Here is a 25,805-nt window from a genome sequence, read left to right on the forward strand (position 1 = left end):
TAGGGTTGCCCTTGACCAAAGAACCAGGAAATCCAGTATAGCATTAATATCAGGGAACTAGTTGTTTTAGGTTTTTTTTTTTAGTTTTGGGAAGTTAATTTATGGTCAAATTATAATATAACTCCATATATATATATTCCATATATATAAAAAATATAAGCTAATTTAATGGTATTTCCTATCCAGCCCTGGACTGTGCTGTCAACTAAATGATCTTTTCAAACATGGAAGCAGGATGCAAGCACTTCCCTCAGGAGTGAGTCTGGGCACCTTATGTTTGCAATCACCAGCACAGTCACTCCAATGCAAACAGATATTTAAGGTAAAAACCCCAACAGATTTGGCCTGTTCACATTCTAGGAGTTCTCTCACCAAACTGAGGGAGTTTACAATGCAGACACCCACACCTGAGTGAGCCACCTTTGGCTCCTTTCTTTCCATTGAGGATACTCCTCCTCCCTACTCAGATGATGACATATAAAGTTAAATAAGAAAATTAACACTGATTTGTATTAAAATAAATTGGAACTCAATGCCATTTTTGATGAACAGCTTCATAGAATCACAGAATGGTTTGGGTTGGAAGGGACTTTAAAGCTCATCTTGTTCCAACCCCCTGCCATGGGCAGGGATACCTCCCACTAGAGGAGGTAGATAAACCATAATTTTTGAATTTCATGGTTTAATAAGATACAAATATTGTATGTGGCATTAGCCCACGCAGGAGCAGCTGTGCACCTGTGCTCTCTCTACAGCACTGCCGTTCCCCAAGACGTCACCATTTCCCAAATCAAAGTACTGCTGGATTCAACCACATCTCTGCTGAACTTCAGTGATTTTGCCTGAAGAGTTCCAGGTCCACAGTGACTGCCAAAAAAATGCAAAACAAGTTCTCTACATGCAAAAGAGACCAACCAAAAGAGCTGCAATTAGTTTATTTATCAGTATATCTGGAAAAAAACCCCAAACACACTTTCATGAATTCCCTTCATTTCCTGAAGTCACAGTTCTAGAGATAAATTTTCTGGTGAGTACATATATAAATAATCCTCTAATAGAACAAAGCAGAGAGTTTACCACTTTCTTAGAAAGCACAAAACACCAGGCCAGGGGGCAGTAGAAGCAGTTTGTGGCTGGCCATCCCTTGTGATGATCCCGTTCCGCAGGCAATTGGTGTAAGGCTGCTGTGATGTGACATTCCAGAGTTACATGGATTGCTGCCTCTTCTCCAGGCACTTCTCAATATCATCCAACACTTGCACAGCTGCCTTTGGAATGCGAGTCCCTGGACCAAACACATTGGTAACGCCGGCATCATACAGGAACTCGTAATCCTGTTCAAAAATAGATTTAAGATCTATAGTTAATGGTTCAACAGAAAATTGCTCTTTCATTTATAGCTGTGTATGCTCCATCCTGTATGCTGGGCCTGAGAAAGAAACTAATCCCAGAGAAAGGCAGCACAGCTTCAAGGAGATGGGAAAAGCAGGGTAGTTAGGAGGTAAAAAAGAAATAATAAAAAAAAAATATCTATAGGAAAGATTTTATTTCTTTAGAATCAGACTCATGTCAATCCTTGGCAAATTTTCAAAAGCCAACTGGTTGTGACCCTGAATGACCTAATCTAAGTTTGATCTAACTCCTAATTTTGAAAATACTGCTGTAAACAAGGGCTTGGAGCAGATGACTCCCTGTGGTCTCTTGCCATCTAAATTAATCTAATTTTATGATTGTCCTGAAATATCAAAAAGATCTGGGAAGCAGTTCTGCATTCACTCTTACTTTTATATAAGGTATTCTGTACCTTTTTCAACCACAAGTTAGTTGCAGCCTCTTGAGAAGTACTGGATAGAACACAATTTGTCTCCCAGAAAAATACTACGAGTTTTGTTTGTTCAGTTTAAAAGTCTGTAATTCCTGAATGCTTTCCTAATTAGCTAACAAAGGGAGAAGTGGGGGAAAAGAGGAGATCTATGTGCAAAATCAATTTGAATCACTCTAGACAGAGGATAACCCTAAGGGTGATACAGCCAGGCAAACTGTGGATGAGCTAAGGAAAAATGTAAGAGAAAAGCACAGATGTGACTGCACGGTAATCCAACAAACTGTTCAACAGTTCAGGAGAAAGTAGAGGGAATGAGAGGCAACACTGAGGCCTGATGATTGTGATGGTGAGGAGAAGCTGAATAGTGAATGAGATGTGTGATGGGACCTGCCAGGTGTCTTAGTCACCAGCTGTGGCTCTTCCCAAATTTATGACTCTTCCCAAATTTATGGCTGGAAGCCATGAGGTCTCTTTAGGACAGGACCCAGCCTGTACCAGTGACATGCAAAGTACTGGTGATGGGAAACAACAGAGCATAAAGAACATCTCCCTGAGGCTCATCTTTTCACAACACAGCTTAATATTCCATCCCACAAACACTGTAAATTAAACCAGGACGTGGTGTAGCAAAAATCAGAACAGTTAGACCTGACAGTGCTCTGCGACCACCTTGTACCTGTAAATCCCCTCTGACATTACAGGATAGAGGAAACAGATAAAACAGCACAGATAAAGCAGCTCTTGGCCTGAATGGACAGGATGCTGCCCCGTACCTGAGGTGGGATGACACCTCCACAGATGACCAGGATGTCTGGGCGGTGGAGGGTGCTGAGCTCCTTGATGAGTTCAGGCACCAGGGTTTTGTGTCCTGCCGCCAGCGTGCTCACCCCCACACAGTGCACGTCGGCATCCACCGCCTGCTGCGCCACCTCCCGGGGGGTCTGTGCGGAGACACCGCATGAGACAGGGAACAGCCCCGGCCTGGATGCTGCACCGGCATCAGAGGGAAAATGGATGCATTTGGAATACTCTGGATTCAATCGGTCCTACCTGGAAGAGGGGCCCGATGTCCACGTCGAAGCCGATGTCTGCGAATCCCGTGGCGATGACTTTGGCCCCTCTGTCGTGGCCGTCCTGGCCCATCTTTGCCACAAGAATGCGAGGCCTGCGCCCCTCTCGGTCCATGAACTTGTTAACTCTGGTGGAAAACACCTCTTGTATCAGTGCAAGTCACTGAGAAGCATTAGAAGTATTTCCACACACAAAAAATGCACTGGCTGCAAGTGTAGCACAATTTCTGTACATCAGATAAAAACATCTTCTAAGTCATGGCTTGGCTATGCAATATATTAATACATCAAATTCATGTTGTATAATTACTAACCACTATATTAATATTCATGTTATACAATCACTAACTCACTTCTTGTATTTATCAGCCTCACCAATAAAATGTTCTTTCTAAAAAAAACCCACTCCACTACCCTTCTGCTTTCTAAGAGACAAAATGCTGAATTCTCTGAGGGTTTAATGAGCTGAATTACAACAAACTAAACCACAATTTTTATATTTTGAGAATAATTATGTCTGATTATTTCAAAAGTACTTGCACACAGGTTAAAGAGACAGGTCCTGGATATCACACTGTGCATCATCACCATTCCACTGGGCACAAAACTGTCCAGAGAAGGATTACTGTATCCCATATTCTGTGTACTTGTTCCATTGCCCCTCTTTTTTTGGATAGTAGCTGTTGATATTTCTCTTGTATTGAAGAGCCTCAGATATTATTCTTTCATCTTATTACTCATTATTCATGTACCACCGGGATCTGTCTGTGAGTGGGACACTAAGACTACCCCTTCTTAGAAATAAAAGCTTTTGTGGTTTGGTTTGGTTTGGGTTTTTTTTGGTTTGTTTTGATTTTTTTTTAATACTGTACTGGACAGTTTGAAAAGGAATTATGTCAAGACAGCCTAAGGAAGCAAACTGACAGAGCTTGTGCTTGAGGGTGTACAAAAGTCAGGCCAGCCTAAGGACTGCTAAGAGTATCAGTGAACCAGGTACCTGAATTGATTTGTGACATCTCTAAATCCTTTTCTCTGTATTGTTTTCTGTTTCCATATTCTTGTTTTCTTACTTCCCCATCCACAGGCTCCCTCCCAACAAGAACAGCTCCAGGTGCTCCAAGCCTGCCAAGGCTAAAACCACATGAGACCCTGGAATTCTGGGCTTGGTTTACGTGCTGGGCAGTGTGAAATCACCCTTATGAAGGGCTGTGCAAAGTGACACACAGCAAATCCAGTTTTGTCACCATGTTTACTAAGTGGTACACATGACCTTGGACATAAAGGCAGGATGGTGGTGGAGTCACCACCCCTGGAAGTGTTCAAGAATCGACTGGATGTGGCACTGAGGGGTCCGGTCTACTTAACAAGGTGGTGATTGGTCAAAGGTTGGATTCCATGATCTTGGAGGCTTTTTCCAACCTAAATGATTCTGTGATTCTCTGTAAAAAAGGGAGCTACATCTTGATTTTCAAGGAATTAGTTCGGTTCAGTTTCCCATAAAAACCATAATTACAAATACCTAAATTTAAATATTTAAAATAAGCCATTCCCCAGCACAACTACTTTCAAGTCAATCTGAACATCACCACTGTGAAGCCATCAAGTAATTTCCTTTCCAGACAGCCTGAACTCTTTAACATGTAAGCCCTAACACAGCAGGGACTGATGAGCATCGATTGGAATTACATCACCTCCCACTACAGCAATTCAGGCTCTTTACCCCTGAGGGTAGCAGTGAAGGCAGAAGCTGAGAAAAGGCACAAACAGGCAGCTGTTTTCACACATACCACCATCTTCAGATGTTTTCTCCATCGGGATATGAGTAAGTAGCACCCAGAGACTGGAAGTTGTATGTGGATATCCAGACAGATTTTAGCCTGACAGTTTTAGTAAGAGTGAAATTGCAGGAACAATTATGGGTAGATCAAGATTTTGTAATATGAATTGCTGGAAATATTTTAGAGATTACTATTACACAGCCTCGAACAGAAGTAACCCAAAGTACAGCCATTTCAGGTAGAGTTTCTCAGCTTCTCAATCCTATGGCTGCACAGGCTACCTGAACAAAATCCTCAAATCATAACATCACCTTGGTGTTTGCAAGCAAATACAAGTTCAACTGAGCTTTTACTATCGTCTTACTGCACTTAATTCTTGTCATTTTCCTTCCTTGCTTATAGGCACAAGAGTGCCTGTCGTGCTTTGCAGGTCACTGTTGTAGGTCATTGCTTTGATCTGGGGATGTCACTCAGGTTTGGGAAATGCTTTTTTAGGGCATAGTGAGTAGCACATGTACCTCCTGGATTAAATGTGAGATTATTAGAGGTCTGGCTACCTGGGAAGCAATTCTCACCTATTGATGGCATGCAGGATTTCATCACTCTCTCCAAATTCCTGGCGATAGGCTCCACTCACCATCCGGTCACTGGCTTTGTGCTCCCCGAACACCTTCTTCATGGCATCAGTTATTTCTCCCACAGTGCACCTGAGGCACAGACACAAAGCAGGAATATTATCAGGAGGCTGAAAGGCAAACAGGACACAGGCATCACTGGCACTGGCCCAACTATTTCCCTTGCTGCAGGACAAATTAATTTCCATTCCTTTCTCTTTCGGGGCTGCAACTCTGAACATGTGACTCACCCCACTGTCACCCACTAACAGAACATGCAAAGGTAATTTTAAGAAAGTACTTTATTGCTGATGTGAGAATTTATTTACAAGTGACAAAGCAATGGGGACCACTGCATGGCAAAATATTTCAGAAAATTAAATCAGATTCTGAACAGGGTTTTTGGGGGGGCTCAGACTGTAGGATCTTGCATTTGGACCCATACTAAAACACAAAATATAAATCAAGAGGGGACAAAACCAGGAAGAACACACAGAAAAGACTGACACCCAACACTCTAACTGGAATATATACTTGCCTTTTCCTTATGTTTTTATTTTAGTGTTTATTACTCCTCTACTCCTGACTCCTTATCCACTAAGATGCAGAAGAATCTGGGAAATTTATTTGTGTACAAGTTACAAGTTTTGTTTGCTACTGGACACACTGTGCACATTTGAAATAATACACACTTTACTGCTGCAGCACAAGCGAGAGAAGCAAACCAGGCTGTGCTGTCTTCTTGTACAAACATCAGAAATAACAGCGTCTGTCCTAAAGCAATTAAAAAATACATGCTGAATACAACTTGCTGCAAACTTTGTCAAAGGAAAGAAATAAAAATACTGCTTTAATAAAACACATGTGCTGAGATATAGAGACCAAACCAACCAACCAACTCAGCTACTGCTAAGCACATTTCAAACCTCTGGAATTCACATTTTCTCCCGCATTTGTTCCTTACAACCACCTGAAAGGAGATAGCAGCCAAGTGGAGGTTGGTCCCTTCTAAAAGAGAGATAAAATTCCTGCAAACCTTTAAATCTAAGGTTCTTAAGTAATAACAGGAGTTTTGCTTTTCAGCTACTCATGAATGCTCTCCTACTGTTTACCAACAAACTTATAAACTTTTTTTTAAAATCTCTGCTACATATGCATCCACAATGAAATAGCTCTCTCTGGAGGCAGGAATACAGCCTCTTTTCTTAACAGAGTGAGATTTTTTATCAGTCTATAGCCCTTAAAAATATCTGGTGGCTGAGGCAATATGTTTGTATATAAACTGTTTATGCCTTATTAACTGCTCAGAATTACTGCTGACCAACTGTGCTGGATCAGAGCCCTTCACTGCTCAGAGATTCCCTGTGCTTCCTCAAAAGTAGGTGATTTCCCAACAAGAGGAGCTTGGCTCTTGGCTAAGCTTTGGGTCAATGTGATTAAAGACAAGCACAACTGTGACCAGCAAAGATGTTGTTCATTTGTGTGTCCTACAGGGCACAGGATCTGCTTCCTTTGGCAACTTATGCTGTGATTCACCCAGTGGCTCACAACAGGCTGTGCTGCCCAAATATCAATTTGAAGAAAGTCAATGACCACAATGTGCCCGTTAGAACTGTCACCTTCTGTCTGCTCAGCCTCACACTCCTGCCTGTGCATTTCAGCAGTAATGAGAGGCAGCAGCGTGAAATCAGGTGACAAAGTACCAAGAGGGAACAGGCTGGGCAGACAAAGGAGCAGAACAACATGAGACAATGCACTCCTGCTTTCCTTTTCCATCACTGGCAGCTGGCACAGTCTGAAGAGGGACAGAAAAACAGCAACACAGATGGAGGTGAGAAAGAACTTGGCATAACCTGCCTCATACCCTACCTAACTACATCCATTTGCTTGTAACTTCTCATAAGAAATGAGGCACAGAAGGGGGGCAGCACTGCTCCAGCTCCCTATCACCTCGGATCTGCCTTATTACTTTGGTCAGAGTACCAAAATTACTTTTCTACTTGTGTTTTTCAGCGCTGAAATCTCTGTATTAGTCCATGGAGTCTCATCACTGAAAATTTTGTGCCACTTATTTTATTCCAAGTGAATAAGATGACATCATGATCAAAATCCATAATTTTCCATTCAGTAGGAAAGAGGCACCTGTCACTCTTGCTGGTGACACTGGCCCACTTGTCTACTGCTTGGGAAGGGTGAATGTGCTTCACTTGAAAAGCTTTTCCCATGTTGCCCCTGACAGAAAGGCTCCCCATAAATGTTCCCAGAGCTCACAATCCCCCTTCAGACCCTCCATACCAGATGCCAGGACAGTTTCTTTCTTGGTAACATCCCATTTATAGTTTTGGGGCAGAATTAAGTTTTGTGTTTGCAGCTTACAAAGTAGGTCTGCAGTCTGATCTACTGATTGATTAATCTGTAATCTGTAATTGTAATCTGATTGATTACAATTAATGAAGACACGGTCACCAAGGAGAGAAACTGGGAATTAACTGGCCAGTTTTGGTACAGAAGATATGACTCCCTTGTAAATCCAACACAACCCTCCTATGTGACCTTCACAGTTCACAGACAAATGTAGACATGCTGCTGGAGACTCCCGACAAGCTCTGTGTGGGAGAAAGTGTATTCAAAATACAGCTGTTGAGTGTTCAGTGAAAGAATTTGAGATATCACAGTAAGAAAGAGGCCAGCACTCCAATAAAGAGTGAATTTAGTTTACTTATTTTTGGGGCATTTAGTTAATTAAGGAACAGACAGACAGGATCTATTCTAGAGACTGATGCTGACCTTGAAACAGGAAAGAAAACAGCCTCAAAAGCACCTTGGGTGAAAAAAGTAACTGTTCCACTGGACTCTGAAATGTCTCACTGCACCACTCAAGAGCATCTTTGACATCTTTGCCTGACTAAGCAAACTGATTTCTCCTTCAGTCAAAAAATGTTTTCACACCAATCTGTGGTGCAAGGAAAGATGAAGCAACAGAACATGATGAGACTGTGAATATCCATTTTCACATCTCAGACACTTCTTAAGCTCCTTGATCCATGAACCAGCAGGGTGACAGAGAAACCCAGTTACATCCTAAAGCTGGTAAGATTATGAGTTGTAAACAGCACAGTGTGTATGAACAATCTCAGTTCACACAAGATTCTTTATAACTGCATGGTTCCTTGTAAGAAATTAAAGCATGGCCTTAAGAAGCTGTAAAATGTAATAATGGTCTATTTGACAGTGTGAAACTGCAGCCACTTTTTACTTCCACCTCTGAAGAAAAAACCCAAAACATCTCAAGACACCAATCTCACTGGCACCACACCCAGTAACAGTGAAAAGGTGAAAATGAGCCACTGATCTTCAAGCAGCAGTTGCTCGTTCACCCCCAGTACCTGGCACGTGCTGCTTCCACTGCAAGAGCAAGGAGGTTTCCTTCCCCAGTGGCAGCACATTTTGTCAGAGCATCCAGGCGCTGCTGGGCTGCTGCATGATCTCTGCTGGCCTTCACCTACAGCACAGGGGAAAGATACTGGGTTAAAACAAACTGCGAAGTGAAATGGGAAGTTGAGTGTGTAAGACTGTTTGATTTCAAATATTAATTCTGAAGGTATGGAACTGTCAATATGCACTATACAGTTTAATAAGATTAGAAGTAAAAAGGCACCTCAGATCTTAAAATGTGTAAAAGTCCGTAACATAACTCTTAAGCCAGTTTTATCTACATTTTTACTGATTATGAAAGTGGATACTGATTTCTGGGTCCATAACCCTGTCCCTCAGTAGCTCTTGACAAGCTGCACCAAACAGTCTGAGTGACTAAGCAATGTTACCTGTTTTTAGAGCAGAACATTGCATAGCTGTTTCCTATCTTATTTTCAGGACATGTAATGCTCCCAGTTTTTAAAGGTTATTTTCACGAGACCATCAGAAATACAATGAGGAAAATCAAATCAATGTAATGAAAACATTTTTGTCTGGATTCTAATACTGCGTTTCAGTATTAGAGAAATTAGCAAAGCACCTTTACTCAAGTTCTATCTTCAATTACAAGAAGTTCCCTTTTTAAAAAGGTTGTTCCCACCTTGTTGATCTTCTCAATCTGCTTGGCACGGACTGTAGTGTTATCAATGGCCAGAACTTCCACTGTCTCCTCTTTCTCCAGCTGATGCTTGTTTACTCCAACAATTACTTCAGACCCTATTTCCAGTGGAAACACCAGAAACTCAGAATACATTTGCAAACTACTGTGAAAAGACACAGTATCAACAGGACAAGAAGTTTTTGAGCATTATAATGCATTATAACTATATACATTTCAAACATGTAAAAATTTCTCTTATAGAAAGGATTTAAGTCTGTATTCTCCAGATTTTATGATGAGAGGTGATTAAATGCATGAACGTTCAACTCAGGGAACACTGGGCCAGAAAAAAAGATATGGAATAGGACAATATTTATCTTAAAAACTGATGTAGTAATGAGCCTCTAATATACATTGGCCATTTTCTATTTTTAAGCTTACATAAGTGAATCTTATAGAATTAAGCAGAAGTGCTGGTCTCCTGCACTCCTCTGCATTTACTTTTCTGACTTATCAAATAGAGTGAAGTTCCTACCTAAAACTAGTCCATGTGAATAAAAATGAAGTGGAAAACTATATTTTAGCTTTCAGCCAGTATGGACATATCAATAATTTTTATTTGCAGTGCCTGATAACATTAATATGCTCTTTGAAGCAACATCAAGTAATTTACCTTGGGAGAGAAAACACAGAACTCGACTGATTATTCTTTATGGGTCTTAATTAAGACTTGCTTCAAATTTATCCTCTATACAAAGAAGTTCATTTAACTTCTTTTATGTATGAGTTATCCCTGTTTTCTGTTACTGGACTGCTACTGAAATTCAGATTACAAGAAGTGGAATAGAATTATAAGGACACATGTAAAAATATCTCTACATATATATATACACCACATGTGTACACATTCATACACATGTTCATATATCACAAATAAAGAGCTGTATCATCCTTTGCACTGCATTTTTTCTGGTCTTCAGGAACAACAGCTTCTCCGGTAACCCCGGGAATTTGGCCAGCTGCATTCCATACCGCCATCTGGTGGCATTCCTGCTTTTTAATTCAGGAATCACGGACAAGAGCTCCTATCAGAAATTAATGTATTAACTACTGAAGGCTCCAAATATCCCTTTAAAATGGTCTTTCTGGTGCCTTGTCTAGTCTAATCTTCAATATGTCAAGTAAGGCTTTTCACACTGGCACTGTATTTCATAAAGCTTTTTTCAGAAGCTTTCACTGGCATAAAACTATTACCATTCATTTTACCACTCACAGTCTGTTACTCTTAAACTAAGAATGAAAACGTGTGTAAAAAACTCTTTATACAAAGGTTTCTAGTGGCAGTTTTCCCTACTTTCATCTCCCTGCTCCTACCAGAGTCAATCCTGGCTTGTCTCCGGGCTGCACACTCTTCAATACGAAGTTTGGGAATCCCCTCAGCAACGGCTTTGGCCATTCCACCCATTTCTTCTATCTCCTCAATAAGCTGAGAAACGAAGAGGATTGAGAAAGTGAGTAGTAACAAGGTTTAAAAAAATGAGCTTTGTACTTGCACTACCATCCAAATTTTTATTATGCCTACCTGTCCAGTCCCATGCTCTAAACTGTATTTTGTAAAGTTCATTCACAAAGAAATCACTAAAGCAGAAGTGTAAAATAATTCCTTGTTTAGAAGTTACCAACTTATCAAATAGTCCCTTAAAATACATTTCTCAAAACTCCCATCCCTAAAGTTTTCCCAGGATAGGTTATGCAAACAGACCTTTAAAGCAGCTTCATAGACATCGTTGGTGAGGCACTCCATGAGGTAAGATCCCCCCCAGGGATCTGCCACTTTAGGAATTCCTGACTCCTCTTGAATTATGATCTGTGTGTTCCTGGCAATGCGAGCACTCTTCACTGTGGGCAAACCCAGGGCTTCATCAAAGGAATTTGTGTGCAAGGACTGTGTTCCCCCAAAAACTGCAGCCATGGCCTCGATCGTGGTGCGGATAACGTTGTTAAAGGGATCCTGGAAGGGAAAGGACAGCTCTGGAACTCAGAGGTTCTGCCATGGTTGGTCACACACACTCTGCAGGGAAATGGATGCAAGACCCCCCACTGAAACACTGGAATCAGAATAAAAGCTGAGAAAACCCCAATCAGTAACAGGCATCAAATCAAACATATTTATCTCTTGTCAGTATCTTAACACAGAGATTAATCCAGAAAAAAAGACAACATTATCAGTGTGTGAGTAAACTGGTGATGGTAACAAATCAAAGCCTAACTTATATTTAGTGGTGCTTAGAAGGCCTTAATGAATCCAAGTTGGAGAGGATGGAACAGGTAGGCCTGATGTCCTCCATTCTCAGAATCCAGAATTCTTGGAACAGTGAACAGCACGTGTGTCAGACAGGTTACTAGTCAAGATCTGTTTTGGAACTAAATGTACTTAAACATTTTAATTAATGACAACATTACCTAAAGGTAGAAATTACAGTTGCAACTTGCTAGTGCTATAAAACTGAAAGATAAGTATAGCAATAGAGTCAGTATTACTGAATATAATTTCAGTCTTTAGGTCAAAATTTTTATCTGCTTTTCTCAGACACCTAGATGGTTGAATTGTATGTATGTGTCCTCACAGTTAAAGAGGAGTTCTGGTGGTCTCCATGTTCTGAGATGGAGTGAAGACTCACACACTGCAGCTGCCTGTCCTTTTTAATATGATTATTGAGAGAATTCATTGATAGGTCAAGACTGCACACCTACTTCTTGAAGGGCTTTGGTGAGATGAATGTATACAAAAAAATTTAGACTCACCAATGTGGCCTTGAAGAAAGTAAACTGAACCAATGTGAGTTACATTATCCTCCATAAAGAATTGGAATTAATATCACTGTTTTACAGAACGTGGTAATTCTGCCTGCACTGGAGCCTTTCTGGTTCAAGTATTCCATTTAAAGAATTAAAGAAAAATGGGATTTGGATAAGCAAGAATGTAACACCTAATTTATAAGTAGGTACATATCTAAAGGCAGGTCAAAGGAAAATATATTTTCCCTCTGAAACCTACTGGAGTAAACACCGGGCACTGAGAAGTTACATTAAGATAAGTGCAATGCTTAGATGTGAAAAAAGGGATTATGATTCAGGCAGAAAATTATTTACACTGGAGACGTGAAGATGGCTCAATATCATTTTAGTAATATTAATATTTTTGTACCCACACAATACTTTTAATTGGAGGACCCACAAAGGCCACTGCTCAGAAAGTTCCATTGTTTTAGTTGTACTGTGATGTTGCAATGTAAGTAAAAATTACATTTACTTTGACCAAAAAACAAGAATAAAACCAAGGCACAGAAGTCAAATAAAAATGGTTGCAATCACAACCTAAAAATAACTCCTATTGCCTGACTTTGATTGGGAGGCAGGCCTTGGAATCAGAGCTGGAACCCAGCTCCGACCTCACTTGGGAAACTATGTGCACTCCAATGATTTCTTTTCTAGCTGTAATGTAACTGAACAGGAAGAACAGAGAGTGCACCCAGTTGCTAAAGAACAGATGAGCTGTAACCATTCCTTCCCTCTTCAGCAGTTGTCATTAGGGGCATGAGTGACTTCCTTGGCTCCTCATATGCATTCTCAAGCCAGTGATCCTGAGAAAAAAGTGCCTCTACTTCCTTACTCAGCTGCATTTTGAAAAGCTAACTTACAGGACAAATACAAGAGGGGGCTTCATGCTCCGAGTCCTGAATGAATATAAAGATGTATCCAATGCTTGTTTATGCATCTGTCAAACTCAAGAGTGGGACAGGTGTCCTCCCTCAGGAAGCTGCACCTTAGTAACACCAGCAGCCCCCTTTTAGATCCACACCATGAGAACATATTTAAGTGAAAAAGATGATGGCAGTCCCATTTCTAACCTGCTCAGTGAGAGACCAGCCTGAAGTCTGACAATGAGCTCTCAGCAGAAGAGATTTGGGATCCTTGGGCTTAAACATTTTCTCAATCAAGTCAGCCCAGAGCCGCCTCCCGGCTCTCAGCTTCGCTATTTCCATATAGAAGTTCATCCCAATTCCCCAGAAGAAGGAGAGCCTGTAATAAGAGCACATGAACAGGATAAAACATGAAACCATTCTAATACTTTTGTTTCAGTAAAGGATAAATCCTACAGCAAGGTCTCTGATAATTTATTTTTGCAGATGATGGGAATGTTCCTGGACACTGATGCCAGCTGCTACAGAACGTACATGTATATGTCAATAAAGTGATTTAGCCTCCAAACAGGGTGACTGCAAGCAAACTGCCACTGCCAGCGGCCCCTGGAACTGCTAAACTGTCCCCAGGGACTGTTTTGGGGGAGCTCTCAGTCAAGCAGCGTTCCAGCAAGTAGAGACAGTGACAGTGTAGTGCCAGGGAATACTCCCGGACACCATCTACTAGTGCAGTTACACTCACAAACTACCTATAATGAGAAGACATTACATATTACAAGCATGCTTTCATCCTTTTCCTGACGATTTTAATCAAAATCCAAATCAGTTTAACACAGGACAGCATATCAGGGAACAGACTGATCAATATACTTTTGCTTACTTACAGCTTTTATGATTTATAAATGCAAACATGCACAGTTCACACCAGTAAAAGTCATTATACTAAAGATGCACTTTTTTAACAGTGAATTAGCTAGGGAAACAATTTGCCAAAAGCTCTTACAGAATTCCCCGTCACTTCAAAGTCTGAAAATAAGGCTGTATCTTATTCTACATGATCCACTTGGATCTTGCCACAGATGTCAGGGATGGGTTAATTCATTTGATTTCTACAGCTTGAATGTGCAACAGGCTCCATGCACCACACCTCTTCTTTTTTAAACTCACTGTATAGTTAGGGAATCTGTAAATAAACAAGACTACTGAAACTATAATTCTTCCCTAGTCTGGCATTAACTATACAAAAAATACAATATTCTGCTGAAAATTAAATTAAAATTGACCTTGACAATGCTTGTGCATGAGCTTTATTCAGTTTATTAGCCTAGGTGTTGGACAAAATAGATTTTACAACTGAAATCATGTAACAAAACCAAACCCAAACCTATCTGCAACGTGAGCATTGCCAATATTGCTTGTATGCCTAAAAATACAGAATTTCATATTAAACTGTCTTAGAGGTTTTACCAAAAAGTGAGTTTTATACTTGCAAATTTCCTGAGCTCACCTTGGTGCAAATTCATCAATGGTGAGGCCAGCTTTAAGCCCAGTTCTGCAGTACTCCAAGCCATCTGCTATGGTATAAGCTAATTCCAGAATGGTGTCAGCTCCTGCCTCTTGCATGTGGTACCCACTGATGGAAATGGAATTAAATTTTGGCATGTGCTGCAAAAAAAGGAGACAACAGGGTATAACAGCAAGGGGCGGGGTGGATAATTGCTCTATCAACATTCACAAATAATCCATTCACAGAATCACAGAACGGGTTGAGTTGGAAGGGACCTTAAAGCTCCTCCAGTTCCAACCCCCTGTCACGGGCAGAACACTTTCCACTATCCCAGGTTGCTCCAACCCGGCCTTGAACACGTCCAGGGATGGGGCAGCCACAGCTTCTCTGGGCAATCTGGGCCAGGGCCTCACCACCCTCACAGGGAAGAATTTCTTCCTAGTATCTAACCTGAATCTCTCCTCTTTTAGTTTAAAACTGTTCCCCTTGTCCTATCACTACCTGTCTGTGTAAAAAGTTCTCTTAGTCTTTTTTATAAGCCCCCTTAGTCACTGAAAGGCTGCAATGAGGTCTCTTCCTGGAGCCTTCTGCGCTCCAGGCTGAACAACAGTCTGTCTCCATGGCAGAGGTGTTCCAGCCCATTCTGTGCACTCCCTGTAGACTGCAAATATAATCCATCCCTGTGAAATGGTGTTTGCAGATCTTTACTTTATGTGGTTTCACCTTTTTGCACTATTCATTGTGCCTGTACCATCACTCACCATGCTGAGTACTGTTCTCCATCGCAGGCTGTGTGCCACCTCTCCAAAGAAAACAACTGGGAGCACTGAACTTCCAGTCATCAGCTCCAGACTTCACTCCTTTCATTACCTTCTTCTCATGCTTAATTTTGCAGCAGAAGCCCTTCAAGACTCTTACCTCTTTGCTTCTGCAAACAATGCTTAACTATGTGGCTTCTTACTTTCTCTGCAAAGAACAGCCTGAATGTTCCTCATCTCCAAGCTTCCTGCATCCTTTCAGGCTAAGGCTCACCTTAATCTGACTTTGATTGGGACTGACTTAAAAAACCTTCAAATTTATGTTGTAAGTGATTTGGGATCTTAACTTCTCCTGCCAGCCTTTTCCACAACCTCACTATTCTTCACTGTGACAGGTCTTCCCATCTTCTGTTCTGTTCTCCAAAGTGCCTCATAAATAGTTAACTTGACATAGTAACAGAAGTACATTCAAACAATGAATACCTTTGAGGTGTACTGGAAGATGTCAGCAATGATCCTCATGGATGGCTCTGGGGGGAATATGTAGGTATTGCGGACCATGAACTCCTTCAGGATGTCATTTTGGATGGTCCCTGTCAGCTTGGCCTGGGGCACTCCCTGCTCTTCTCCAGTCACAATGAATGTTGCCAACACGGGAATCACTGCCCCGTTCATTGTCATAGAAACAGACATTTTCTCCAAAGGAATTCCATCAAAAAGGATTTTAGTGTCTTCCACAGTGTCAATGGCAACTCCAGCCATTCCAACATCTCCTCGAACTCGTGGATTGTCTGAATCATACCCACGGTGGGTGGCCAAATCAAAAGCAACAGACAATCCCTGCTGGCCAGCTACAGGAAAGAGAAACAAAAAAACATGGTATCAAAAGATGCAGAAATCTCCAAACAACTTCTCAACAATCACAGAGAATTGGTTTGGGTTGGAAGGGACCTTAAAGATCATCTAGTTCCAACCCTCCTGCCATGGGCAGGGACATCTGCAAGGGACAATACTGTGCAGAAATATTGGGAATACTGTTCTCAAATAAGGAAAATCCCCATACTTTGTATTTAGTAATATGCCATGAACGACATTTATAGGTATTTATGAGTTCCTTCAGAATATGAGATGGAAACCCAAAATGTCAGAATGCACTAACACCAGAAGTAAAGTTACATAGTTCAACATTTTTTTTCCACTACAATTTTCTCTCATGGTCTCAAAACAAGTGTGAAGTGCTCCATAATCTCTGCTGGTTGGACTCTGGGATGGAGCCACATTACGTCTCTCTATGTGTTAAGGTGCAATAACTAAAACCAGCATTTAACACATTCCTTTTCCACAGCAAAATGAAGCAAAGGCAGTTCCAGAAATGATCCAATTTCCCAATAATAAAGAAATACAGTGCCACTGGGAAGATCCCATCAGAAACCCAAACTCACGAGGCAAAACGATCACATTTGCCATGTAACTCATCGAATCCATGTTCCCTACTGCTTTACAAGGCAATGTTTTTTCCCAAACCAGCTGCCCTACCTTTTATGTTGTCCTTGTAGAACTTGTTGCTCTCCTCCACTGTGCTGAATCCAGCATATTGTCGGATTGTCCATGGCCTATAGGTGTACATGGTGGGATAGGGCCCCCGAGTGAAAGGTTTCACCCCTGGCAGCTCCTCAGGGAGGTCCTTGGTGTCCCTCTTGGAGTACAATGGCTTGATGTCGATCCCCTCTGGGGTGTGCCAGATTAAATCCTTGGGGTTCTTGCCTTTCAGCTGCTTTTCAGCCAGGGCAGCCCACTCTGGGTGCAGGGGCTGCCTGTGCAGGGAACGCCATGCGCTCCGGCCGGCTGGAATCTGTGCCGGAGGTGTGCGGCGGCACGGCTGCAGCCGCAAGATGACATCCCTGGCCCTCAGCATGGCTGAGCTGTCAGCTTGGGGTGAGCTGGACAAAATAAATACACATATCTGCATCATCATTTTCCTCTAGCCAAGGAAACGTTCCCAAACCCGTCTATATTCACATCGTAAAAGTGTAACTTTTTCAGTCCCTCCAGCAGCACCATCGTTAATCAGTCACTGAAAAGCCAGTGTGAGGCAGGAAGATGCCATGGCCAGCTACCCTCTGACCTTCCCACCTCTCTCATCTATGAATTCCTTAAAGAGGGACCCTCTTCCAGGAATGGGGCAGCCAAGGCTTCTCTGGACAATCTGTACCAGGGCCTCACCACCGTCACAGGGAAGGTTTTCTTCCTATATCCAACATCAAGGAGGCACTCTGCAGAAAGTGGACTGTCAGAAAATTGCTGATATCTCACAAACTTTGGAAAAGGTGGCTTGGGCTGGATGGTAACCAGAGACACAGAGAAAAAAAGGAGAAAAAGATTGTGGCATGTGAGAATACAGGGATAATGCAAGAGCTCCAGACCTCATCTCACCACACATGAGACTGGCATGGAAGACAACTTTAACTTCCTCTGTGAGGGTGGTGAGGCCCTGGCACAGGCTGCCCAGAGAAGCTGTGGTTGCTTCATCCCTAGAAATGCTCAAGGCTGGATGGGGCTTGGAGCAACCTGGTGTAGTGGAAGGCATCCTGGCCCATGGCAAGGGGTTGGAATGAGATCATCTTTAAGGTTCCTTCCAACCCAAACCATCGTGTGATTCTGTAAGCTCAGTAACTCCTGAAAGCTGTAAGCTCCTTTGCTGCTGCTCTCCACACCCTATCCCTGCTTCTTTCTGAAGCCACAACCTTTACAGCTTGGTTCCAAGGGCCACTCACTTCCTCTTTGCCTCATTTCCTTCACAACCCCTGGAAAACCACACTTCCCTGACACCTTTATGAGAAATCTCACATAAAACTGGAAAACACCTCTCTCACCATTATGGTGTTGCAGCAACACTCCAAATATGTGCTTTAATAATATATATGCTAAATGTGGTATGTATATAACCTGCTGGGCACAGAGGAGCACCTGAGGAGCACTCATTCCCTGTGGGTATGTGATGCTGCAGCCAGGATGAAAGGTAACCTGGGCCCCCACTGCTGCATCAGTCACAGAATCACAGAATGGGGCAGGTTGGGAGGGACCACAAGGGGTCATCTGGTCCAACCTCCCTGCTCAAGTAGGGCCCTCCCAGAGCACATGGCATAGGATTGTGTCCAGACAGCTCTGGAATATCTCCAGTGAGGGAGATTCCACAAACTCTCTGGGCAACCTGTTCCAGTACTCAGTCACTGCACAGGAAAGAAGTTCTTCCTCATGTTCGGGTGGACCTTCCTGGGTACCAGTTCCATTCCTCTTGTCCCATTGCTGGGAAACCCCAAGGACAGCCTGGCCCATTCTCTGCCCCCCCCTGCAAACACTGACAGACATGGATGAGGTCCCCACTCAGTGTTTCTTCTTGAGGCTGAACAGGCCCAGCTCCCTCAGCCTTTCCTCCTAAGACAGATGCTCCAGTCCCTTCATTATCTTTGTCACCCTCTGCTGGAGCCATGTAAGAGACTTAAAAATCATAATTGTCTTAACCACTGTTAAGATCACTGAAGGACTTTGCCTACTATGCCAAACTGTATAAAGAAGCTCCAACCACAGAAGCCCACCCTGCCCAAATACACCTCCTGAAACTGGGAAACTGGACTGTGAGTTAAGCCACTTGAATTTGATGTAAGATAAAGGTGGTACTACTGTCTCAGGTCTAAGGAGAAGTAAACAAGCCTGGGGGAGAGGAATGTATCCACAAGGAAAGCCAACTCAGCAGCTGTGCTGAAAATCAGCCCTTGCTGGGTCTGGCGGGGGGGGCCATAGCCCCCAGACTCATTTCTGAGCCCTTCCACCATATGATCCACAGTGTTGCAAAAGACAGTATAAAACTCCCTCCTGCAGGGGAGGTGCTTGGGCACCCCATATCCCTGAACTTATATCAATCCGTTGAACTCTGTGTTTTGTGGAACCCTCACCACCAAGAAGCCACGGGCAAAAGGACTACAGGACACCTTCTGGATCCACGAGGTGCTGATATCTACCTATTCTTTGTCACTCTCTTTCTCTCCTCCTCCCTCTCTTTTCTATTTCTTTCTCTCTCTCTCTCCCCCTCACATTTACTGTTAAATAAAATCCGTACTACTGACTTCAGCACGTGGTCTCTTTTGCACTTTAAATGGGGTAGAGGCATCTCTCTGATAATCGTAATAATCTGATCACAACAACCCGCTCCAGGAGCTCCACGTCTCTCCCGTCCCAAGGAGCCCAGAGCTGGGCACAGCACTCCAGATGTGCCTCCCCAGGGCTGAGCAGAGGGGCAGGACGCCCTCCCTGACCTGCTGGCAATGCTGTCACGAATACACACCAGAACTGTTCCTCATCAGGCGCAGGACGCTGCACCGGCCCTTGCTGAGCTTCAGTCAGTTCTCTGCTCACCTCTCCATCGCCAGCCCCTCACCCCGAGGGAGCCACAAAGCTGCCCTGTCCGCTGTCCCCCCTCAGCGCCCACAGCCGGGGGGTGACCGGGCGCCCCCCGCCACCACCTCCCGCCCACAAACACGCCCCCTCGGCGGCCAATCGGGACGTGGGGCCGGGACAGCGTCTGGGTTAGGGGATCGGGACAAGGACAGAGACTGGGACAGGGACTCCGGACATGGATATGGACAGGGATAAAGGCAGGAATGGGAATAGGGACAGACACCCCCCCCCGCTTCCCGTTACCTGCCTCGGCCCCTCCGTCAGCACTCGGATCCCGCGCACGCGCAGCGGGCGGGAACGTCAGTGCGTCTGCGCGCGGGGAGCGCGGTTTATTTTATAACGTCCCGGCTGGCTGAGGCAGGGGCGCTGAGAAGGAGGAAGAGGAGGCGGCAGTGCTGGCGCCGGGCCGGTGAGGCTCGGAGCGGGATGAACCGGGAGGAGGGAGAAGGCTTTTGTGGAGATGTTACTCGGGGTGTTTTTAGGCAGCGGCGGGAGAGCGGGCGTTTAGGGGTATTGGGAGTATTGGTGGGGGGGACTACAACTCCCAGCCTGCATTGCGCTCGGTTTGTGAGCGGACCGAGCGGCGCTGGGGAGTGGTGCATGCCGGGAGTTGTAGTCCTCGCGCCATCTCTTGTGAGCTGCGAAAGCTGTCCCACAGCATCGGCAGTTGTGGAGGGGAAAGACAGCGCTTACTTACCTGGTTTAGGGTTTATGTACCTTTTATAGGGCTTGCTTACCTCGTTTAGGCATTATTTACCTCTTACAGGGTTTCTTAACATGGCTTGGTTACCTGGCCTGGAGCTTATTTATCTGGTGTAGGGTCAGTCACAACGCTCCCCTGGTGAGCCGTGACAGGACCTCTGCGTGAGGGGAAAATGGGCCGAGGGGATTAAAGAAAAACTGAATATATATATAGAGAAGAAAAGGGTGGTGGGGTGTTGTGGCTGTTCTCTTCTGTGGGATTGCTCTTCCCTCTGTCTCTGTAGTAAGTAAGAAAAGAAACTATAGGTTTAAATGGCAGCAAAGACTGTTGTAATTAGGGGCTAAGGTAAGAAGGTCTGGTAATTGGATGACTCTGCTCAGCTGCATTAGAAAGATAAAATCACACAATGATTTGGGTTGGAAGGAACCTTAAAGACCATCTAGTCCCACAACCCCCCTGCCATGGGCAGGGACACCTTCCACTACCCCACCTTCCTCCAAGCCCCATCCAGCCTGGCTTTGAACACTTACAGGGATGGAGCAGCCGCAGCTTCTCTGGACAACCTGTGCCAGGGCCTCACCTCCCTTTCAGGGAAGAGTTTTTTCTTAATATCTCATCTAAACCTGCCCTCTGTCAGTTTAAAGCCATTCTCCCTTGTCCTGTCCCTCCAGACCCTTGTGCAAAGTCCCTTTCCAGCTCTCTTAGAGCCCCTTTAGGCACTGGTAGGAGCTCTAAGTTCTCCCCAGAGCCTTTTCCAGGTGAACACCCCCAGCTCTCCCAACCTGTCTCCACAGCAGAGGTGCTCCAGCCCTTAGAGTATCTCCGTGGACTTGCTCCAGCAGCTCCACATCCTTCTTATTTTAGGGGCCCCAGAGCTGGACACAGTGTTACAGGTAGGGTCTTTTGAGAGCAGAGAATTTTCTACTGATGGAAACCTTTAAGAACAAATTAGGCTTTTCTCAGGTCAGTTCTGTTGGTTTGCCATTTCTGCTCTTTGACATACCCGTCATGCTGCCTTTTGACTTTAGAAACAGATGTGAAACAAGTAAGGGTTTGTCTAAAAGGCAGATGGAGATGCTTTTTTAGGAGTCCTGCACTTAGGTAAATATACAAGATTTAGGCTTTAGACTAGCAAATATGTGAACATTTGTGCTCATTTAGGCTCGTAATTGCTAGATTTTAGTATTGTCTTTTCCTCCTGTTCCCGTTGGTTTACAGATAATGAAACCCCGCCACACACCTTCCACTAAAATGGGGGAGACCCCTGGTGGGAGATCAGCAAAAAACCCTTTTAAGTCTCAACACAAACTGAAGCCTTCCAGCAAAAAAAAAGGAACAGATGGAGACGGAAGAAAACAAGGTCAAAAAAGACAGGTATTCATTATTTTGGATCAAAGTAGAAAAGTAACCAAAGGGACGGGAAAAAGAGATGTTTTTGCCCATTTTTAAACTGAAATTTATAGAGAACAATTAAGTAACTAAATGTAACTCGAGGAAATGCCCAATGTGAACAGCTCTTTTGAGCAACCTTGGCTGCTTCCTGGTTTCCAGAATTCCTAGTTGGGTGCTATTGTGCCTGTCACAAGTAGAGGGAAGCGCTGCCTGATCATGAGCAAAAAGGCAAGCTGGCTGTGCAGTTGTGAAGAGCTGCTGAACAGCATCTGATTGAGCAGAGTGATCAGGTCAGAGTTCATTCAGCTCAGTTTATTCACCTTTGGAAGATATTCTCTGCATGTCTCACGACAGGATTCTCCAACAAGGTCTCTTGCCCAGCCACTGAACTCATGAGCAGCATGATCTCAAGATGCTGCTGAACAGACAAACATCCTGTGCATTTATTTCATGATCTCGTTCTTGGAATGGGAGGAATTGGGAAGAGTGAATTTTTTTTTCTTAGTCTGTTTGGCATGATTTACTGTTGCACAGTTCAAAAAAGGTGTTTTTTTAGTGGTCAGTGTCAAAGGCTTCTGTCAGGCGCTAACACAGTGGATGGATGATGGCACAGCAGAGGATGTTTCAAAATTGCCACATTTGCTACAAATTTTTCAGCAGGTCACTGAGACAGTGAAAAGGACAGTTAAGGAGCAGAGAGACTATTCCCCTGGAGGTAGGACCTTGTTCTTTGCTGTTAAATCTGAACTGTTACACCTTTGACTCCCATCTGACTGAAATGAGTCACAAAACCATCTGTCCTGGTTTGACCAATCATATTTTTTCCTTTTCTTCGTTTGTGTTAACAGGAGAAAATGTTTCTTCAAAAAAAGTGAAGCTTTCCAGTGCTACAATAGGATCTTGGCAGACTCTCTCAGAGAGCAGTAGACAATTTCTGGAAACCGTAGTGGATTCAGCAGTGCTGTAAGTGCCAAATATCCTGGTGGTTCTTCTTTGTTTCCACAAGGAATAAAGTAAAAATTGTAGTATTGTTTGAACTGGAAATGCTTTGGAGCTTTTTTGGGTAGTATGGCTGTCTGTCTATATTTTATGCAGTATAATATAACACTTTCTATCTGAGATTGGAAATTTTTACCTAGAGAAGTTCTGACTGTGTGCACTTCATTTGATGTGTTCTCTGTGCTTGCAGGCTTTGTGACAGGAATTCTGTCTTTATTTTCTTTCCAGATCTGTTTTGTGCCAACAGAGAAAGGAGAAAGATGATGTTCAGAAGCACCTCAATGTACTGAAAAAAAGGTAAGAAATTATAAATTAAAAGAAAAGAGTGAGAGAAGAGATTTCTTTTACCCAGTTATTTTGTACCATGCTTTGAGGGCAAGCTAAACTCTCCCTCTGACAAAAAGCTACATATCTTATATCATGTTCAGGTTTTACTAAAATGATGATTGTTTGGAAGCAGCTAAAATGCTGATTTTAGAACTTAGTTTTACTTTGAAAAGCAGAAGGGTCAGAATAGTTTATAATCAGGGAGTGTACAGGCCAGTGGGATGGAAATCACACAAGGTCAGTGCAGTAGCAAAGGTGAGAATGGTGGGATTTCTTGTTCCTGGTTCCTTCTTTAGATAGACATCTATTCCACATGATTTTGGAAAACAGTTCAAGACAGCTTTCCTTCCTGTGTGGGGCCTTTTACTTCACTGGCAGCAATTGGGCTAAACTGAGTTTAGTTTTTTCCCCAGAGAAGTAATTAGTCACTTCTAGTTTTGCAAAGAACTCCAAGTCATGTTTTCCTTTTTCTACACTTAAGGGTGCTGAGAGTTTTCAAGACTGTAAAGGTGCCTCCAGGGAAGCTGGACAGCCTGAAGAATATCCCAAGCCTTCAAATGGCAGAGAGACAAATGCTTGAGGCAAATGAGGAATCTTTGGCACAACTGCAGGTATGAAAGGCAAGAAAGGGAAGGAATTACCTTACCCAGTTGCTGCTGCTCAGTGTGTGTTGTAACCTTTTAGTAGAGAGAGAGCTGACTGTGCCTATGCTCTTGTGGAGGAGTGTCCACTCCTCATTATCACTCACCTTTGCTGCACAGCAGTGTCTCTGTCTGGATGGTTCTGTACAAAAGGCTCCCCATCTTTGAAGTAAATTTTATTCTGGTTTTGTGTCTGTTTTATTTTAGGAAGAAATAACTGAAGCTGAGCAATCAGCAGAGCGCATTGAAGAAACTGTGCAGCAACTGCAGTACAAAATCCAGCTGCTGAAGAACCAGTTAGAGGAAGATGAAAAAGAGGCCAGGAAGGTATCTCCAATAAATACTTCTGTACCCTAACCTATAGGAATGGGCTAACTTCCAGAGCTGTCCTAAACAAGCTGTTTCTCAGGGAATGTCATTTAAGGAAGGCCTCGTTTGCCTTTGGGAATGACTCTTTTCAGTTTCGCCAACTTTAGTTGCAAAATTAAGAAGTTTAGTTTTCAGAAGTTGGATAATGACAGCCAGGTTATTTTCCTACTGGGGAGCCTGATGTTTGGGGTTTTTTTGGATTATTTTTTCTTTTTCCCTTCCTAGATATTCCAGGAAAATGGCAGTGGTGCACTCCACCTTCCAGAACTCCCCAAGCACAGTTTGCAGGCACCTACTTTGCAGGTGAGTGTGGAATATATATTTATATACGTATATATAACTGTTATTTATAGAAATATATATATATGTGTAATACTTTGTTTATGAGAAGGAAGGCAACAGAATGTGCTTTTATCACATCTTCTGTCAGAGGGGGCAGTTCTGAAAATTCAGAAAAATTGGAGAGATTTTCTTTTTCCTTTTTTTTTTTCTTGTTTCTTTTCATTCGGAACTATGTACTTATGTTTTAAAAACAGAACAAAACCCCCAGAAACTCTCTCCATCCCTGAAAGTATTCAAGGCCAGGTTGGACGGGACCTGAGCAACTTGGTCTAGTGGAAGGTGTCCCTGTCATTGGCAGGGGCCTTAGAACTGGATGATCTTTAAGGTCCCTTCTAAGCTAAATCACTCTCTGATTGAAAGGATCACTTGTCTCTTCCTAGAAAAACCTGTGGTCCTAGGGAACCTGTAATCATACCTGAAACATATCTGTAACTGTTGAAGGGAAGACTTACTCTTTGTGTTTTTGAATCTTTTTTTATCTTACTTTGGCTACATCTGGGCTGCATGAAAGGGGAATTCCTGTTGCACTTGACAAAAACGGTTTTTATTTGTTGTCCATCATTCTTTCCTTCTTTAGGAAGAAATTTTGAAGACAAAGAATCAGAAAGGTCTTTTAAAGGATTTGAACACTATTCAGCAGTCAGCTGACTTGAAGAACTTGTTAACCCTCATTGAAAAGACCTATGAGAAGGTGGACTTGCTTTGAGAAGATGAAATGTGTGGAGTCTCCTTTGAAGGAGATAATGTCGCCCAGCACTCTGTGTTAATGTAGAGCAGCAGGATGCTCAGCATAGAAACTGTTTTCTTTCTAATGGTTTTGCTGTTGTGACTGCTGAATTTCCCTTAAAACATTTTCTATGAATATTGGTATATAAATCTGTAGATACATTCTGGGACGCCAGTGATTTATGTCATCTATCAAGGATTCTTTTGGGTTTTGTCTTGTGATGACTTCTAATGTGATATATCCTGTCTTAGGAGAAGGGAGGGAAATGGATCTTGGGTTATTTGGGCATTTTTATAGAATTAGGCAACTATTCCACTATATTTGCACTTCTATATCTACATCTGTAGATCACTGAAGGCAGAATTTCTTACCAAAGTAAGAGTTAAATCCTCTTTAAACCTGAACCACCAAGTAAAAATATGATTTTCTAATACTCAATTGTAAATGCCCTGTTCGATTTTCTACTTTTTTTTTTTTTTGGTAAAACACCCTCCATAGCAGGAAATTGAATCATTTTTA

General features: G+C 42.9%; 2 protein-coding genes across 6 annotated transcripts; one reads left to right on the forward strand and one right to left on the reverse strand.

Moving 5' to 3' along the window:
* Positions 1–917: 917 nt before the first annotated feature.
* On the reverse strand, positions 918–20,103 carry MMUT (methylmalonyl-CoA mutase). 3 transcript variants are annotated; one of them, XM_032681507.1, is made up of 13 exons: positions 20,030–20,103; positions 16,868–17,271; positions 15,815–16,182; positions 14,574–14,731; positions 13,274–13,445; positions 11,125–11,373; positions 10,737–10,848; positions 9,363–9,478; positions 8,674–8,789; positions 5,249–5,380; positions 2,876–3,023; positions 2,599–2,766; positions 918–1,334 (listed from the first exon to the last, which is right to left on the reverse strand). In XM_032681507.1, the coding sequence occupies exons 2-13, from the start codon at positions 17,244–17,246 to the stop codon at positions 1,206–1,208; spliced, it is 2,247 nt and encodes a 748-aa protein (XP_032537398.1). In that variant the 5' UTR covers positions 17,247–17,271; positions 20,030–20,103; the 3' UTR covers positions 918–1,205. The 3 variants fall into 3 exon arrangements, with proteins under 3 accessions (XP_032537398.1, XP_032537399.1, XP_032537400.1); XM_032681508.1 differs by lacking the exon at positions 20,030–20,103 and adding an exon at positions 19,690–19,746; XM_032681509.1 differs by lacking the exons at positions 918–1,334; positions 2,599–2,766 and having other exon boundaries at positions 2,907–3,048.
* On the forward strand, positions 20,078–25,796 carry CENPQ (centromere protein Q). Of its 3 annotated transcripts, none has more exons than XM_032681515.1 (9): positions 20,078–20,195; positions 21,708–21,863; positions 22,539–22,596; positions 22,730–22,844; positions 23,109–23,177; positions 23,689–23,818; positions 24,056–24,175; positions 24,443–24,520; positions 25,137–25,796. In XM_032681515.1, exons 2-9 carry the CDS (start codon positions 21,711–21,713, stop codon positions 25,263–25,265), a joined length of 852 nt encoding a protein of 283 aa, XP_032537406.1. In that variant the 5' UTR covers positions 20,078–20,195; positions 21,708–21,710; the 3' UTR covers positions 25,266–25,796. The 3 variants fall into 3 exon arrangements, with proteins under 3 accessions (XP_032537406.1, XP_032537408.1, XP_032537407.1); XM_032681517.1 differs by having other exon boundaries at positions 22,542–22,596; positions 25,137–25,447; XM_032681516.1 differs by lacking the exon at positions 20,078–20,195 and adding an exon at positions 20,375–20,486 and having other exon boundaries at positions 25,137–25,447.
* The last annotated feature ends 9 nt before the right edge of the window (positions 25,797–25,805 follow it).

Source organism: Chiroxiphia lanceolata, chromosome 3 (genome assembly GCF_009829145.1).
Source record: "Chiroxiphia lanceolata isolate bChiLan1 chromosome 3, bChiLan1.pri, whole genome shotgun sequence".
Taxonomy (NCBI): Eukaryota; Metazoa; Chordata; class Aves; order Passeriformes; family Pipridae; genus Chiroxiphia; species Chiroxiphia lanceolata.